Below are 15,765 nucleotides of genomic sequence, written 5' to 3'. Positions count from 1 at the left end.
GAACAGGATTTGGATTATTTCCAAGTCTGGGACAAACAAGGAAATCAGAAGGGTAGGATCAGAAAGCCAGGATTCCAGAGAATACACATTCACAGAAAGAGGGCGACCCTGATACAGGGCTAGGTTTTGAAAGCATTCAGATGTGCATGAGTCCCTTTGCAGAAGGGCTATTTTTTGGATATTGTCTGTCATGCTAAGGTCTCTTCTAATTCCAAAGGGCTGTGTCTCTGACTCTTATAGGCAACCCCGTGAAAACCCCTTCCAGAATCTGAAGGTACTCTTGGTATCAGACCAACAGCAGAACTTCCTAGAGCTCTGGTCTGAAATCCTCATGACTGGGGGGGCAGCCTCCGTGAAGCAGCACCATTCAAGTGCCCATAACAAAGGTACCTAGAAAGTGTGTGTGTTGTCATTGTTTCAAGGACCCATAGCTGTTAGGCCTTGTGGTCCAAGTCTCAGTCCTGATAGGTTGACCACATCCATGTTTTTGAGAGAAGAAAAGTACTACCTTCAAGAGGTGAGTCAATGTAAGTGAAGCACTGGGCTGTCTATGCCTCTATAGTATTTCCTGTGGCATATCTGTTAAACATTTCTACAAGGTCAGCATATGGTGATTATAACTGTTTACTTTCGGTCATGATCAGTAGCCCTGTGTTTGACATAACAGGGTTGTAAGTTTGGGCACAGTGGATGTATTGGCTAAAAGACCTATCTGTCTTTTTAACAGAGGGCTAATTAATTTGAGTGTCCTTTTCCTCTTTCACTTTCTCCTGCTCCTTACAGATATTGCTTTAGGGGTATTTGACGTGGTGGTGACGGACCCCTCGTGCCCAGCCTCAGTGTTGAAGTGTGCTGAAGCACTGCAGTTGCCTGTGGTGTCACAAGAGTGGGTGATCCAGTGCCTCATTGTTGGGGAGAGAATTGGATTCCAGAAGCATCCAAAATATAAACATGATTATGTTTCTCACTAAAGATACTTGGTCTTACCAGTTTTATTCACTGCTATTGTGGAGATTGTGTTTTAACCAGGTTTTAAATGTGTCTTGTGTGTAACTGGATTCCTTGCATGGATCTTGTATATAGTTTTATTTGCTGGACTTTTATGATAAAATAAATGTTGAATCTCTTTGGTTGTAGTAACTGGGATTTCTTCATCTGTTTCTTTGTATTTAATCTCAGAACAAATGACAAGGCAAACAACCTTCTCTGAGGCTTTCAATAGGCTTGTTCACTTTAGGAAGACAACTAGCCAAGGAAAATAAAAAGAGGAAACTTTATTCTTTGGCGTCATTGTCAAAGGTTGTCCCAGGCTGTCTAAAATGCTATGCTTCCAAAACCTTGATTTTAAAGTAGGTAAGGGCCCAGATTAATAATTGTGCCAAAAGTTAAGTGGAATTGGGCACTGCTCTACGTTTCCTGACAGTTATAAAAAGATGTCTCTTGCTCTCTTTAGAGCTAACAGCTGCCCTGTGGATACTCCCCCATTCTGAGCTAAAACGGAAAAGGACCAATTGCTATGAATGGACAGTGACCATAAGCTTGATGGGATGACTTTCTGTAAGACAAACATGAGAAGCCCAAGTGAGAACACTTGGAAATGTTAAAGGCTCTAGTCAGAGGTCCAACATTTTATTGTCACAATAGCTGGAAGATATTCCTTCCCTACCCATATTATTCCTGTTAATGTCCTCTCATTCTCTAAAGCAGGGGTCAACGAATTTCTTCTGTAAAGGGCCAAACAGTATATATTTTAGGCTTTGTGGGCCATTTGGTCTGTCACAACTACTCACCTTTGCTTTGAGAGCATGAAAGCATCCAAAGACAACGGGTAAACAAATGGGTGTGGCTGTTTCAATATAACTGTATTTACAAAAACAAGCCACAGTTTGCCAATGCCTGCTCTAGAGGCAGTGGAGGGAAGGGGTCTTTAGTTGACGATAGCAGGGAATAAAGGTGGCATAGTGTGTAGTAGACGATGTAAAGATCAGAGTCAGTCACTATAAGCAGAGAGGGGAGCACTGCATCTTTTTCAGTTTAGAGGGGGCTACTCAATGAATATTTATTTTGGTTCACATTGATGTGAACATTAATGATTACCAGTGATGGCTGGGTCATATTAGGAGAACCTCAACTCCTGTGGTTTATCTAAAATGGGATAATTAATCCTGCAGTCTTTAGTATTTAAAATCTAACAATTTGACCTCAATTTTTTCTTAAGGACCTTTTTTCTTTGGGGGGGGAAAAACATACATTAATGATTTTAATATATTTTTTCATTAGGTAGAATTTTCCTTTTACCAGACTTAAATATTTAGAAGTTATTGGCAAAATTCTTCAGAAATCTTAAATTTCTGAGGGAGAAAAGATAATCTGTGTAGGTATAGATTACTTGGTGTAGAGAGAAGGAAAGCCTATCTTTTACCTGTTCCTTTCTCACTCAGTGCTAACATCCAGCAGCTGGCCTATTTATAAACATAATTCCTTTTTCACATATGAACACAAAATATTTAACTTTCTGATCTATATTGTTTATTGCTGTATCTTCCACACAACTTGAACAGTACCTGGGCACACAGCAGGTGCTCAGTAAATGTTGAATACGTGAGCATATCCAACAGGTGTTCTCGATGTAAAGGATCAGAGCCCATGCATGGTCAGCACAGGAATAGCTGATGCCACACATTCACCCTGATGGGTGAGTTAAGAACCTTCCCAAAGTGGGACAGACAATCCTTCCACGTGAGAATGACAGGAAGGATTTGTACCCCTGGATATTCAGTAATTGCTTCTAGGAGAAAAGGTAGCGCCCTGTCACTAGGCTGCAGACATTTGGCACGTGGCTGGAGAATGGGATATTTGTTTTGAATCTTCTCTTACAGACTTGGGAATGTGGTGGGATTGGCTTATTTCACTTTATGAGTCAGAAATTCTCACATCCCGAAACTACAAAAGAGAAAAAAGAACCTCATTAAATATCATGCTTTCCCAAGATTGTCTTCAAAGAAATATGCATCAGGGCAACCTGTGATCTAGATATTGTCATCTTAAAACTCAGTTTCTTTTCTTTGACTCTTCCGCTAAAATCACTTAGAAAAAAAATCTGCTTGAGGATATTTTAGAGAGAGAAGGGAGGACAATAAAGTGATTTTTGAGTGGGAATGACACATACTTCTGAGAAGCCAACTACCACTGAATCTCACTATTATTTCAGTATTTTACCATGATGATGATTTTTAGTGGAAAATAATCTTCATTAAAATTATTAAAGATGGACAGACACCCCTTGTTTCTCTGACCCTTGTTTATAAAATGAGGGTGTTTGGACTAGATGATGGCTAAAGTCTCCTTCCAGCTCTGGAATTCTACAACTCATTAAAAAGTTACCAAAAAAAAAAAAAGTCTACTGAGTTCCCCAAGGGTTGTTCCTACCTGCCCAGAGTTCCACCAGCCTGGGTGTAGTATTTGTTATAATCCAGTCGTAACAGTAGTTGAGCCAGATCCGAGTTGATCTGATGATTCCGAACACTGGAGAGAATCTTGAATAGGAGTGAAGACTGGCGGCTAAAGCCCTGCAGAGAGAAGGACTCAGTTGTCTTTCCTCGTGAACTCATCAACTCTCCATGTGGAGGATGGGGGTGAGGGGCAGTGGAGGAAAGTTAGTTGGAAAAGCCTTGCTCAAAATTCTACAGAACCAACTGGTCTTCCCACATTCCCATTTCTATTAGCTCCTAAAATAACCTGACTTCTTAGTACCAACTCCACAAAATGCATGGACTGTTTCATCAATAGGAATTTGGCAGCTGGTATCCAATGAATGTATTCTGTCATGTACGGGGGCTGGGGAGAGCCTGTTTTGTTAAAGGCAGGTAATTACAATCTCAGTGAGATAGGGGGTTAGTTCAAGGAAATAAGGATGGGTAGGATGTGAGAAAGTGAGAACAAAGCCAATGCATGTTTGGTGGGCTGAAACTATTCAGGGCTGAACTATTTTTGAACACTGTGAGGCAGCACATTAATTATCTTCTTCAAAATCAACTGATACCAACATATCTTTTTATCTTGTTATTTCTGTGTATATGTCTTGAGGAAATGCTTTATTGACTCAGAGGGAAGATCATGAATTCTCCATTGGCAAAACCACCTCTATCCTTTGGATACTGCAAAGCTGCATACTTTCAACAGCCAGGCTGACTCGCCTTCACAAGAATGCTCAGCTGAGCGGCTCCACGCTCATCCAGGGGGCCCAGGTTCTGACTGACCAGCGAGCAAAAACTGTGACAGAGATCCAGGATTTCATTCAGGCAGTGAAACACCTATCCGGGAAACACAGTTACCATTAGGAAAAGAAAGAAGATACATCTGTGAAATTAAAGATCTGGGAAAATAGTCTTAATAGCTGACATCCCAATCTGACCTCAGGACAGACACGCACTGCCACTTGCAAGGCCTGCGAGCCCAAATGCAATACATGTAAAACAAACTCATCCCTTCCTGGCAAAGATGCTATTATTCTCTTAGTCACCCTTACACAAAACCTTGCTCTAGCCACATTAAACTAGTCATTTCTTAAACCCAAAGTGTGTTCCTGTCTCTGAGCTATGAGTGTTGTTCCCTGTGCCTGAGATACTCTTCTAATACCTGCAGGTCCCACTCTCCCAGTGCAGTGCTCCCTTCCCACTGGTGTAGCCTTTAGTGAGCCCCCACTTCTACATTATCCTATATTATGTTTACTTGGCAATTATTCAGGCCACCTGGGCTGATAATCATCTTTGTGTATATGTCTCGTTTCTCCAACTAGATTGTGAGCTCCATAAGGGCAGAGCCATGACTTATACCTCTTTGTATTTCCCGTGCCTTGCATACAGTAAGCACACAATAAATATTTAGTGATGATGACTTACTCTGATATTCTGCTTTTCCCCAAGGATGTACCCATGCCATACAGGACACTCTACCTGTCACAGTGGTTCTTGGTTGTTTTCAATTCATAGAACCCTTTGGAGTGGCATTCATACAACTCACTCTTCCTTAGTGCAGCAAAAATAACAGCCCCAGATAATAGACCAAAAAGAAGTCTGTAGAACTTGTGGTATGGTACACTGAGGAGTAACAGCTAGCTCACGTCAGAGCTAAAATACAACCATTACATTAGAAATCACAAGTGACCACTTCAATCTTCCTGTTTTTCATCCTGGAATTGGAGGCAGCTTCTGAGTTTTAAAAAATACTGATGCCTGGGTCCCATTCCAGAGATTCTAATTTAAATTCTCTGGGGCCTAGATTTTTTAAAGGTCCCAGATGATTCCAGTGCAGACAAGGTTGAGAATAATTGCCATAAAGGAGATAGATATGTATTTACAGATATACCTACATACATATAGAGAGAGACACTACTCTGGCTGCCTTTGAAAACAACTTTCAAATAACTGGTCAATCCTGGTCCAAAAGAGTTCTAAGAATGTGAACTCTTTATGCTTTTCTTTGTTTTTTCCTATAATGTCAGAAAGGTTTTTAAATTTCTTTAAATTCTTCCTTCTGAGGGTTAAGCAAATAATTCTTTAATCTATAGCTACTCATAGCTATAGCTACTATAATCTTATAGCTACTATAATAAATTATAGTTTATTAACACAACATCTTATGGTATAATATTTCAGACATTCAAAGACATTTCAGTTCCCTTTTAACGGTCCCTCTTAGTTTTGCTTTGTAAGTTGTTAAAAAACGTTTAAAAGTAGAGCTGAATAATTGCTTAATGATAGTTTCATATCCCATCAACTCAAAGTGCCTAAGGGAACAGTCAGTGCTAGAAGCAATCTGAAGGAATCAACCAGCCCTACTTACAGGTTTCAACAAGATAAAGGACTGAGCCAGCAAATTGCTCAGGAAGTGGTCGTGAGCCAACCGGATGCTTTCAAAGTCTCGGGTAGAATTGATTTGATGAAGCAGCTGTGAGAACTGAGACTCCAGCACATCTACCTGATAGACAGTCACACGAATAGTTTTAGCACCTTGCATATTCTAAGCACTCAAAGACATTAAGAGGCCTGATAGGATGAAATAGAAATTCTTTGCTTATTTTCTTTCTAACCGAGCCATTTTAAGGCTGTCCAAAGATACCCTTATATTGCCCAGCTTTGTAGGAATAATTTGCCTAATTCTTAATCACCTGCAGTGTCTTGGCAGACCACTCTCCCCTATCTGAACCTAATCCACTCATGCCATGTCCCTCCACTGACTGACTTGGTTAAGTCCTGTAGGATTCCAGACATTATAGCAAACAATAAAAACCAGGGGCAAGTGAACAATAAATAATAGATTCCTGATAAGGATCCTAACTCCATATTCCCCTTCATCCATTTATTTCCATTTTTCTCCAACATGCCCGTAAGAAACATGCCTCGTGATAAAACTCCTGAATTTAGTGTTTTGCCAAAAGGAACGGTAGTTCCCCTTCAATATCCGTCTGCCAACCTCCTAGACTTTTTTACACCCCTACTTTCTACTCATCCCTCAGCACAGACCTGGAGATAGTACTGAAGATTATCCACCAAGAACGCCATGTGATTTCTTAGGCGCCACTTGACCGCATCAGTCTGGTTGGACTTGAGGTGCTTGCGCTGCATCTGTAGGGCCCAGCAGTGCTGTAGCTCGGCTTGCACCCGGCGCACACTCAGTAGGTACTTGAAAACAACATTGTACCTATGACAGAAACCTCAGGCTATTCAAGATAAAAACTTTACCCCCACGTCGCCCTACATGACAGACCCTAGGACTTTGTGCTGCCCACCTCCCCTAAAAAGGCAGGAAGGAATGAAAAATGGCTAGAGATGTGGACAAATAAATTATAATTTATTTATGGAGGGAGTATTATATAGTAGTCAAAATGAATGGATTTCAGCTATACGACACAACAAAACTCTTAGCAATATGATTTTTGAATGAAAAAGGTAAATTGCAAAAGATTACATAGAGCATTTTTTATAATTCTCAAAACAACTAAAAGCAAAATAAAACTTTGGGGGAATACGTCTAGATGTAAAACTACAGAAAAAGGAAAGAAAGATGGAATTCATGGTAGTGGTCACTATGGGTTGGGGAAAGCAAGGGGACAAGACTAGGAAGGAACACGTAAGTGGATGGACATTGTTGTCAGTGTTCTAGTTTTTGTGCTGGGAAGTGGTTTTGAGAGAGAGAGAGAGAGAGAGAGTGTGTGTGTAGGAAGGAAGGAAAGGACTTCCGTGAACCAATAATAATAGTGTTTTATCAATCAAGGATTATGATGACTCTGATTCTTTGTCCCCGAAGCCCAAAGATAAAATACCTTCTTTAATGAGATCAGACTCCTGCCTCCCAGTAAGCTTGGGGGCTAACTGCTTAATGCTGGGACGCTGTACTGAGATGGGAAGAGCAGCTGATTCCTGGTAGAACTGTATCTTTACTTATTTGTAGGCAGGTTTGCAGAAGACAATCCAATACCATTTTGTTTTAAAGATTATCTATTTCTAACGGAACAAACATAGTGAAATAACAGACCTTGTTTAGATACTGATTTGAACAAACCCAATCATAAAAATATTTTTAGATAATTGGGGAAATTTCAGTGTAGACTAGGTATTAGGTTATAAGGGATTACTGTTAATTTTATTAAGTGTGATAATGGCATTGTAGTACTTATGTTTAAATATCCCTTTTTCAATTGCTTAGTGGCAGAGTGAAATGACATGTGTGGGATTTGCTTTATAAAGCTCCAGGAAAAAAAAGAGGGGGCGGGCAGGGGAGAGGGATAGATGAAACAAGTAGCATAAAGGTGGTGGTTACTGAAGGTAGGTAATGAGGACATGGGAGTTTGTTATAGTTTATACTTAGAAATTTTCCTAATAGAAAGTTAAAGAAAATACTTCTAAACTTGATTTCTTCAACGGTGTTAAGAGCACATCAAGTTAGGAAGTAAGTACACTGTTGGCCTGTGGGATGCCGAGAGCTGTGGAGCTTTGGAAGCTCTTTGGACAAGGTCCATGCAACTTGCTTAGCTGGACCATTGGCTCTGAACTTGCCATATAATCTTCTCTCTGAATGAGCCTCATCTTGTCAGGTTTATGCCCGGTCTATCGTACCCTAAGCTTCTCTACCCTCAAAAATGTAGAGAGGGCTGTGAAGAGAATCAGGAAGGAAGAAGAGTGGTGGTTGGAAGAAGAGACAGCCCTTTTGTTCATTTGCTTCCCTTTTCTCCATTCTTTTAGCATCACTGAGCATGATAGCTTTTATCCTCCAAGTAGGCCAGTAGCCAGTTCTCTAACCAGGAATAGGGTTTCGGAAGTTCCTAGAAACGGTGTGGGCATGGATTTCAGAGGCCACCACCAGCCAAGTATGCTTCTTCCACCTCCTTTCCATAGATCTCCGGTTCCCCCTGGTTTGGGGATATTAGATACTGTCAGGCCAAGCAACAGCACTTGGCAGGCCCTTGTGATAAAGAACAAGGCTGATGTAATAGGAAGTCTCATACTACCTTGGTCTAATTCCTTTATTCCATCCCCCCAGCTTGGCTGCCCCTGTTGCCTCTCCCTAGGGGTAAGGAGGTGATCTCCCCAGTGGCTAATATCCACAGCAAACATTTAGGCTGGAAGACTTTCTCAAGTAAATCAACAGAAAGTTATAAAAGTTAGGCAGCAATCTTGTCAGGTCTGATAGAATCTTTAAGGGCCAGACTCTTAATGTTGTGCCTGAGACCTCCCTCATCTTTTTGAGTATATGCCCAATCTCATTTTCCAGAGCTCACAAACTGGCAGCCTACACGTTGCTTGTTACTTGGCAAATTTTTTTTAAAAATTATGATGGTTTTAAGCAGGTATATACCCTCCTGTTCATTCCAGCACCCACCATTCCCTATGTCTCACATCTGTAGTTCACTTATTAATGTGATCAGTCTAGTCCTTGAAGGCGTAAAAGTTTGTAACTTCTGATTTACAGATTGTTAAAAACTGGGTGGGTGGCTATCTTGCTCCCATTAATTCTCTTCCTGATAACTTCTTCCCTTGGAAGTAAGGGAAGTAGTATTTACCTGTGAGAATCTCAGAAATACTCACTTTTCCAGGACAGCTGGGGTGAAGAGAATGTGCAGTGGCCACTGTACTTTGTAGGAAAGACCTAGGGCTGCCCAGCCAGATGCAGGGGCTTCCCGGGGAGAAGTTTCTCGAGAAGGCCCTTCTCTTGCCTGAGTAGCATCTGCTATGATCAAGAAAAGAAAAGGAAAGAAAAAAAGACAACTTGGTTAATCCAGAACCAGAGACTCCACAAGGCGAATAACATTCACGAGAGCTCACTGGGAGGCAGAGAAACTTCTATGAGGTTCTTTTGGAGATCTTTCAGAGATTTTTGTTTTGAACCTTAAAGTCTAGAGGCTGGAAAGAAATAAACAGGGACCATTCCAGCAGCATAACAACAACAAAAAAACCCAAAACAAAAAAATATGGCCTGGGCATCTCAATTTGGACTTCTGGACTTCCTTTTTCTTCTGTATAAAATTATAGTACCGTACCAGATCATTTCTAAGGTTCAAACTTATATGGTTTCTGTGGAGGTAGATGGAAGCAGAGATGAGAAAATGGATGATGTCCAGTAGCAGCAGGTAAGAATGGCAAACCTTTGTGCTCCTTTCCATGATACTCAATTGTCAAGTGCAACAGAGGGAGAAGGTTGTCATCATCTAGCAACACCTTGTGTGCCGACTGTTGAAAGGCTACGTTCACATCTGCAAGAAAGAACAGATGGGCAGACAAGAATGCTTTGCTGCGTAACAGATCCAGACTCCTCCAGCTTCCACTTCTCCCCCAACCTGCCTAACACTAATAGCAGGATGCAGTGGACATCTGTTGCTTTTGCATGACTAGCATTCATTCTTCCTTTTCTTCTTACTAGTAACAGGTTTTCCTTGGAGAATCATCCATACTCAGTATAGTTCGTGTAGTTCCAGTGGGGTAGTTGTAGAGATAATACCTGATTCTAGGGGTAGGCAGGTGACCTAGGCATGATCAAATGAAATGTAATACTCTACTAATTTGTTTAGGGACAAATTGACCATGACTCAAGCCAGGCTAATCCAGAGGCCCTATTCAGACTCTAAAACGTACAGCTCTCTTTTTTAGAGATAAACAAGGACTTAGTAGGATGTAAACTTAGCTGGAGGCTATCTTGCTACCATATAGAGCAGGCCCATCTGAGAAGAAAGGCAGAGGCGAAAGATGGAGAGACCAAGACCTAAAGGTGTTATGTGAGCTGCTGGATCAAACTTTGCCTAAAGCCATCATACCTCTGAGCTTTTCAGTTATGAGAATCAATAAAATTTTTCTTTCCTTTTTTTTTCTTTGCTTAAGTGAGTTTGAATTAGGTTTTCTGATATCTGCAACCAAAAAAGTAGTATATAAGCACAGTGGACATCTATTGTTTTACTGAGCTGGAAAAACAATCACCCTGTGTTTGTGTATTTTCTCTCTCCCATTTTCTTTTTCTGGCTCAGATCCTCACCCAATTCTGTTCATGTAGTTTGAATGGGAATGACCATCAACTGATTTACCGAACTAGGCATATCCTAGTGTCTGACCTCTGTCACTGATACAGGAATAAGCATGTGATCTGAGCTGGGCCAATCAAAACCTTTTCTCTAGAATTCTTTAACTCACTACCAGAGAGACTGGGTTTGGTTCCTCACTGTGAGGCACGTTCCTGGGAGCTGCTGGTGGCCATGTTTCCAGATGGGACTGAAGGTCATCAAAGAGTACGTAAGAGACACAGGTCAGATATGATGAGAAAGAGAGAAAGACTCCTAACAGTATCCAAGTCCCTAGTTTCAGTTGTTCTGAGGCTTAGCTATACCCCTATCCCACTAGAATTTCAGATATAATAGCAAATAAGTTCCCCTTTCTAACTAGGCTAACACAGGTTAGGTTTCCATCATTCACACCTAAAGAATTCTAATATATCACTGCAAGTGGCAGTAAGTCCCAATATGCCCCATAAGGTATATATGGCTATAATCTGATGATATAAAATACCTGCTTTGAAGACCTGCACCAACTCTTCCAGGGAGGATCACAGGCCAAGATGCTGTTCCTAATGACCTCAGTGTGCAGCCTACCTGAAAGGGCCTTCCATCTTTGGAAATCACTGCTCTGTAGCTCACCAGGTTCCTCTTATGAGGAGTGGGCCTTAAAAGGGTCAGCAGCAGCCAAGAAATACCCTGAAACTTCAGTAAGTTGGTCATTCTCAGGGCCACAGGTAATTACCATGCTCAGTTACTGCAGTGGGTGGTGTTTTTAACATGTGTTGAGCTGTGTCAATGAAGGCCTGAAACAGTTCTCCACGTCCCAGAAGGTAAAAGTCTTTAATGATCTGAGGAAAGAATTTCAATTTACAATTCAGTAAAGCAGGGCCAGGAGCTCCTCACTATCCTGAGGGAATTACACATACACATTGCCAATCTCATCAATTTGAGCCCAGCCAACAGAAAGATGAGGCATTTGGGATTTCAAAGAGGCATACTTAGCAGTTCCACACAGCAGGATGATTGGTGTGTATTTGGTATCATTTCTTCAACAGCAGCATAATTATATTATGCCAGAAGAAAGTAAACTCCCAAATCTTTGTATTATAGTAGATCTGTAGCATTAGGTATAGTCTGCTCACTTGGATAAGAACAAATGAGTCCACTCTGGAAGTCTGGATATAGCCAACTGTTGCTCTCCAGAAAAGGTTACAAAGTGTAAGTCATTGCCCAACAGCATTATTTTAAGAATTAAAAGAACAGCTATTACCTTCAGCTGACCCAGTAAATCTGACTCTTCTACCATCAACTTCCAGAGATGCTGTGAAAAGAACCAACAAAACAGGGACAAAATTTCATTACAATGAAAACTCCAGCAAAGAATGGTTCTGTACAAATCCAGCAATATACTGAAAAAAGAACATACCTTCCACCACATAGAAAAATTAACTCAAAATTATTATAGACCTAAAGGTAAAACTGAAAACTATAAAATTTCTGGAAGAAAGCAGAGGAGAAAATCTTTGAGACCTTGGGTTAGGCAAAGTGACACAACACCATAAACATGATCCGTAAAAGGAGAAAAAAAAAAGGTAAATTAGATTTCATCAAAATGAACAACTTCTGTTCTTTGAAAGACACCATTAAGAGAATGAAAAGACTAGTCATAGAATGTGAGAAAATATTTGTAAGTCACATATCTGAAAAAGAACTTATTATATCCAGAATATATAAAGAACTCTCAAAATTCAATAGTAAGAAAACAAAAAACCCAATACAAAATGGGCAAAGTAGTACATGAAAAAATGTTTAACATCATTAGTCACTAGGGGAATGCAAATTAAAACTACAATGAGGGGCCAGGGCGGTGGCTCACGCCTGTAATCCTAGCACTCTGGGAGGCCAAGGCGAGCGGATCATTTGAGCTCAGGAGTTCGAGACCAGCCTGAGCAAGAGCGAGACCTCGTCTCTATGAAAAATAGAAAGAAATTAATTAGACAACTAAAAATACATAAAAAAAATTAGCCGGGCATGGTGGCGCATGCCTGTAGTCCCAGCTGCTCAGGAGGCTGAGGCAGAAGGATTGCTTGAGCCCAGGAGTTTGATGTTGCTGTGAGCTAGGATGACGCCACGGCACTCTAGCCCAGGCAAAAAGAGCGAGACTCTGTCTCAAAAAAAAAAAAAAACAAAACTACAATGAGGGACACAATTCAAATGTCTATCAGCAGATGAATGGAGAAACACATTGGTATAAACAATGGAATACTACCAAGCAGTAAAAAGAATAAACTATTGATAAATACAACATGGATTCACCTCAAAATAATTATTCTGTGTAAAAGCAGCCTGATCCCCTTCCCAAAAAGAGTACATATATTAATCCATTTTTATAAACTCTAGAAAATGCAAACTAACCTATAGTGACAGAACTAGCAGATCAGTGGTTACTTGAGGACTGGGAGGCAATAAGGGTGGGATAAAACCAAATAGGCTGAAAGTAAAGGACAGAAGAAGATATAAGGTAAATATCCAAAAGAAAGCTGGACAGTGATCTTAATAACTAATAAAATGGAATTTAAGACAAAAAATGTTTTATATATATAACATATATCATAGATGATACAAAGGATATTATGTGTAAATGAAAAGAAAAACAGAATATGTATTTATTATAAATATGCACATGCTTAACATATATCCTCCTCAAAATGAACAATTAGAACTCTACACTCGACACGGAATATATATTCTCTGGGCACATGCAGAACAGTTAAACACCAGACCCTGTCCATAAAGAAAGCTGCAATAGATTCCAAAGAACCAATATGTTTTCTAACTATAATGCAAGAAAATTAAAACAATGAATTCCTTGGTTAAAAAGAAAATCATAAAGAAAATTAAGAATTATTTAGAACAGAATGATAATGAAAACACTACATGCCAAAAATGTGTAGGACATAGTCAAAGCAATGTGTAAGTTTTATATACACTTCTCCAAAAATAAAGGAGTCAAGCTTTCAACTTAGAAAAAGAGTAACTCAAAGAAACAAGACGGAAGAAAATAATAAAGAGAAAGGCAGATATCAATGAAATAGAGAATTAAAAAAAGAATACGCTGGGTGTGGTGGTGTGTGCCTATAATCCCAGCTACTTCGGAGGCTCACTTGAGTCCAGGAATTCGGGGCTGCAGTGTGCTATCATCAAGCGTGTGAATAGCCACTGCACTCCAACTTGAGCAACATAGTGAGACCTCGGTCTCTTAAAAAGAAAAAAAAAGAATAAAAACAAAAGCTGGTTCTTTGAAAAGATTAATAAGACTAAACAATAAAAAAGAGAAAACTCAGATAAACAAAATGTAAAATAAAAATAAGCATAGACAGCAGACATTTTTTAAAAAATTAAATCTAGATTAAATGGGTAAGTTCCTAGAAAATACCAAAACTGGTACAAGAAATAAATGTTTTATATAGATAGGTTTTTTTTTAAAGCTCTATTTCACTTTTTTATTTGAACTTTTTCTTTCGACTAAGTTATTTATGCATAACACGTGTGTTGTGAAACAAAAAAATAAGCGAATAGAATGAAAATGAAAATCTCCTTTCACTACTTCACACATTTATCATTCTTCCCAGACATAACTTCTGATATCAGGTGAATGAATGTCTTACAGATCTATTCCAATGTTGAAAATGCAGATATGTATGTATATAATCTTTTTTTTTAGCTGATTGTTAGTAAACATAGGTTTTTTTTTTTTTTTGGTACTTTCAGAATATTACAGTGGTACAAACGCTTTGGTTACATAAATTGCTTTTGTACCGCCAGAGTCACAGCTACAAGCATGTCTATCCCCAAGACAGCATGCATAGCACCTATTAGGTGTGAATTTACCCATCCCCTCCTCCCCACTCCCACCTGCTGGGCACCCAAATGAATGTTACTTCCATATGTGTTTATGTGTTGATTGATTAGTACCAATTTAATGGTTAGTGCATGTGGTGTTTGTTTTTCCATTCTGGTGGTACTTCACTTAGAAGAATGGTCTCCAGCTCCATCCAGGATAATACAAGAGGTATTAGTTCACCATTTTTTTTTATGGCTTAGTACTCCATGGCATACATATACCACATTTTATTAATCCACTCACGTATTTATGGGCACTTAGGTTGTTTCCACATCTTTGCAATTGTGAATTGTGCTGCTATAAACATTCAACTGCAGATGTCTTTATTATAGAATGTCCTTTTTCCTTTGGGTAGATGCCCATAGTGGGATTGCTGAATCAAATGGTAGTTCTACTTTTAGTTCTTTGAGGTATCTCTATATTACTTTCCACAGAGGCTGCACTAGTTTGCAGTCCCACCAGCAGTGTATCAGTGTTCCTGCCTCTCCGCGTCCACACCAACATTTATTGTTTTGGGACTTTTTGATAAAAGCTGTTTGTGTTCAAGCAGGTGGGAGGGGGAAGAAGGGGATGGGTAAATTCACACCTAACAGGTACAGTGTGCACTGTCCGGGGGTTGAGCACACTTGGAGCTCTGACTCGGGTGGTGCAAAGGCAATATTTGTAACCAAAGCATTTGTACCCCCATAATATTCTGGAAAAAAAAGAATAATATAGGAAGAGAAGAGTATAGTCTTATTTTACTAGTGAATGTTAATGTAAAAATTCTAAATATTGTATTGGCTAACCAACTCTAACAGTATATTAAAAAAAGAAACATCACAATCAAGTAGGGTTTATCCTAGAAGATTTAACATCTGAAAATCTAACTAGGAATTTATCATATAAATAGACTCAAGGGGAAAAGGAACCCAGAGCAAGAAACCACACCTTAAATTGACATAGAAAAAGTTGATAAAATTCAACGTCTATTTATGGTAAAAACTCTTAGCAAACTAGGAATAGGAGAGAAATTTCTTTAACTTGATATATGTGTCAGAAGCCTACACTAAATATTATAATAATGGAGAAACTTTATATGCATTATCTCTTTTCTTTTTAATTATTATGGGTACATAATAGTTATATATCTTTATAGGGTATATGTAATGTTTTGCTACAGGCATACACTGTGAATTAATCAAACCAGGATAATTGGGGTATCCATCACCTCAAGGCATTTATCATTTCTTTGTATGAGGAACATTCCAATTCTACTCTTTCAGTTATTTTAAAGCACACCTTAACTCCTTGTTGCTTATAGTCACTTTGTTGTGTTATC

At 39.4% G+C, this 15,765-nt stretch overlaps 2 protein-coding genes across 3 annotated transcripts in view; one reads left to right on the top strand and one right to left on the bottom strand.

Moving 5' to 3' along the window:
• The window catches only part of TP53BP1 (tumor protein p53 binding protein 1), a 71,148-nt gene extending 70,008 nt beyond the window's left edge, over nucleotides 1-1,140 (top strand). Inside the window, exons 27-28 of the mRNA XM_012649433.1 lie at nucleotides 241-386; nucleotides 784-1,140. Of these exons, the coding sequence (XP_012504887.1) occupies nucleotides 241-386; nucleotides 784-971 (334 nt within the window). The 3' untranslated portion in view covers nucleotides 972-1,140. The remainder of the gene's footprint in view (nucleotides 1-240; nucleotides 387-783) is intronic.
• Nucleotides 1,141-2,331: 1,191 nt separating this feature from the next.
• TUBGCP4 (tubulin, gamma complex associated protein 4) overlaps nucleotides 2,332-15,765 on the bottom strand; it is a 32,135-nt gene continuing 18,701 nt past the window's right edge. Inside the window, exons 10-18 of one of the 2 annotated variants that reach the window (XM_012649431.1) lie at nucleotides 11,811-11,861; nucleotides 11,283-11,388; nucleotides 9,644-9,751; nucleotides 9,087-9,225; nucleotides 6,525-6,702; nucleotides 5,845-5,979; nucleotides 4,197-4,313; nucleotides 3,430-3,569; nucleotides 2,332-2,943 (exon numbers count right to left, since the gene is read on the bottom strand). In XM_012649431.1, the coding sequence (XP_012504885.1) occupies nucleotides 2,931-2,943; nucleotides 3,430-3,569; nucleotides 4,197-4,313; nucleotides 5,845-5,979; nucleotides 6,525-6,702; nucleotides 9,087-9,225; nucleotides 9,644-9,751; nucleotides 11,283-11,388; nucleotides 11,811-11,861 (987 nt within the window). In that variant the 3' untranslated portion in view covers nucleotides 2,332-2,930. Of the gene's footprint in view, nucleotides 2,944-3,425; nucleotides 3,570-4,196; nucleotides 4,314-5,844; nucleotides 5,980-6,524; nucleotides 6,703-9,086; nucleotides 9,229-9,643; nucleotides 9,752-11,282; nucleotides 11,389-11,810; nucleotides 11,862-15,765 lie in introns of those variants that run through there. The other variant, XM_012649430.1, reaches the window with a different exon arrangement.

This window comes from Propithecus coquereli, unplaced genomic scaffold (genome assembly GCF_000956105.1).
Source record: "Propithecus coquereli isolate 6110/MARCELLA unplaced genomic scaffold, Pcoq_1.0 Scaffold3, whole genome shotgun sequence".
In the NCBI taxonomy this organism is placed as follows: Eukaryota; Metazoa; Chordata; class Mammalia; order Primates; family Indriidae; genus Propithecus; species Propithecus coquereli.
Note: the sequence above shows the minus strand (reverse complement) of the source record. Positions and strands in the feature narration are given on the sequence as shown.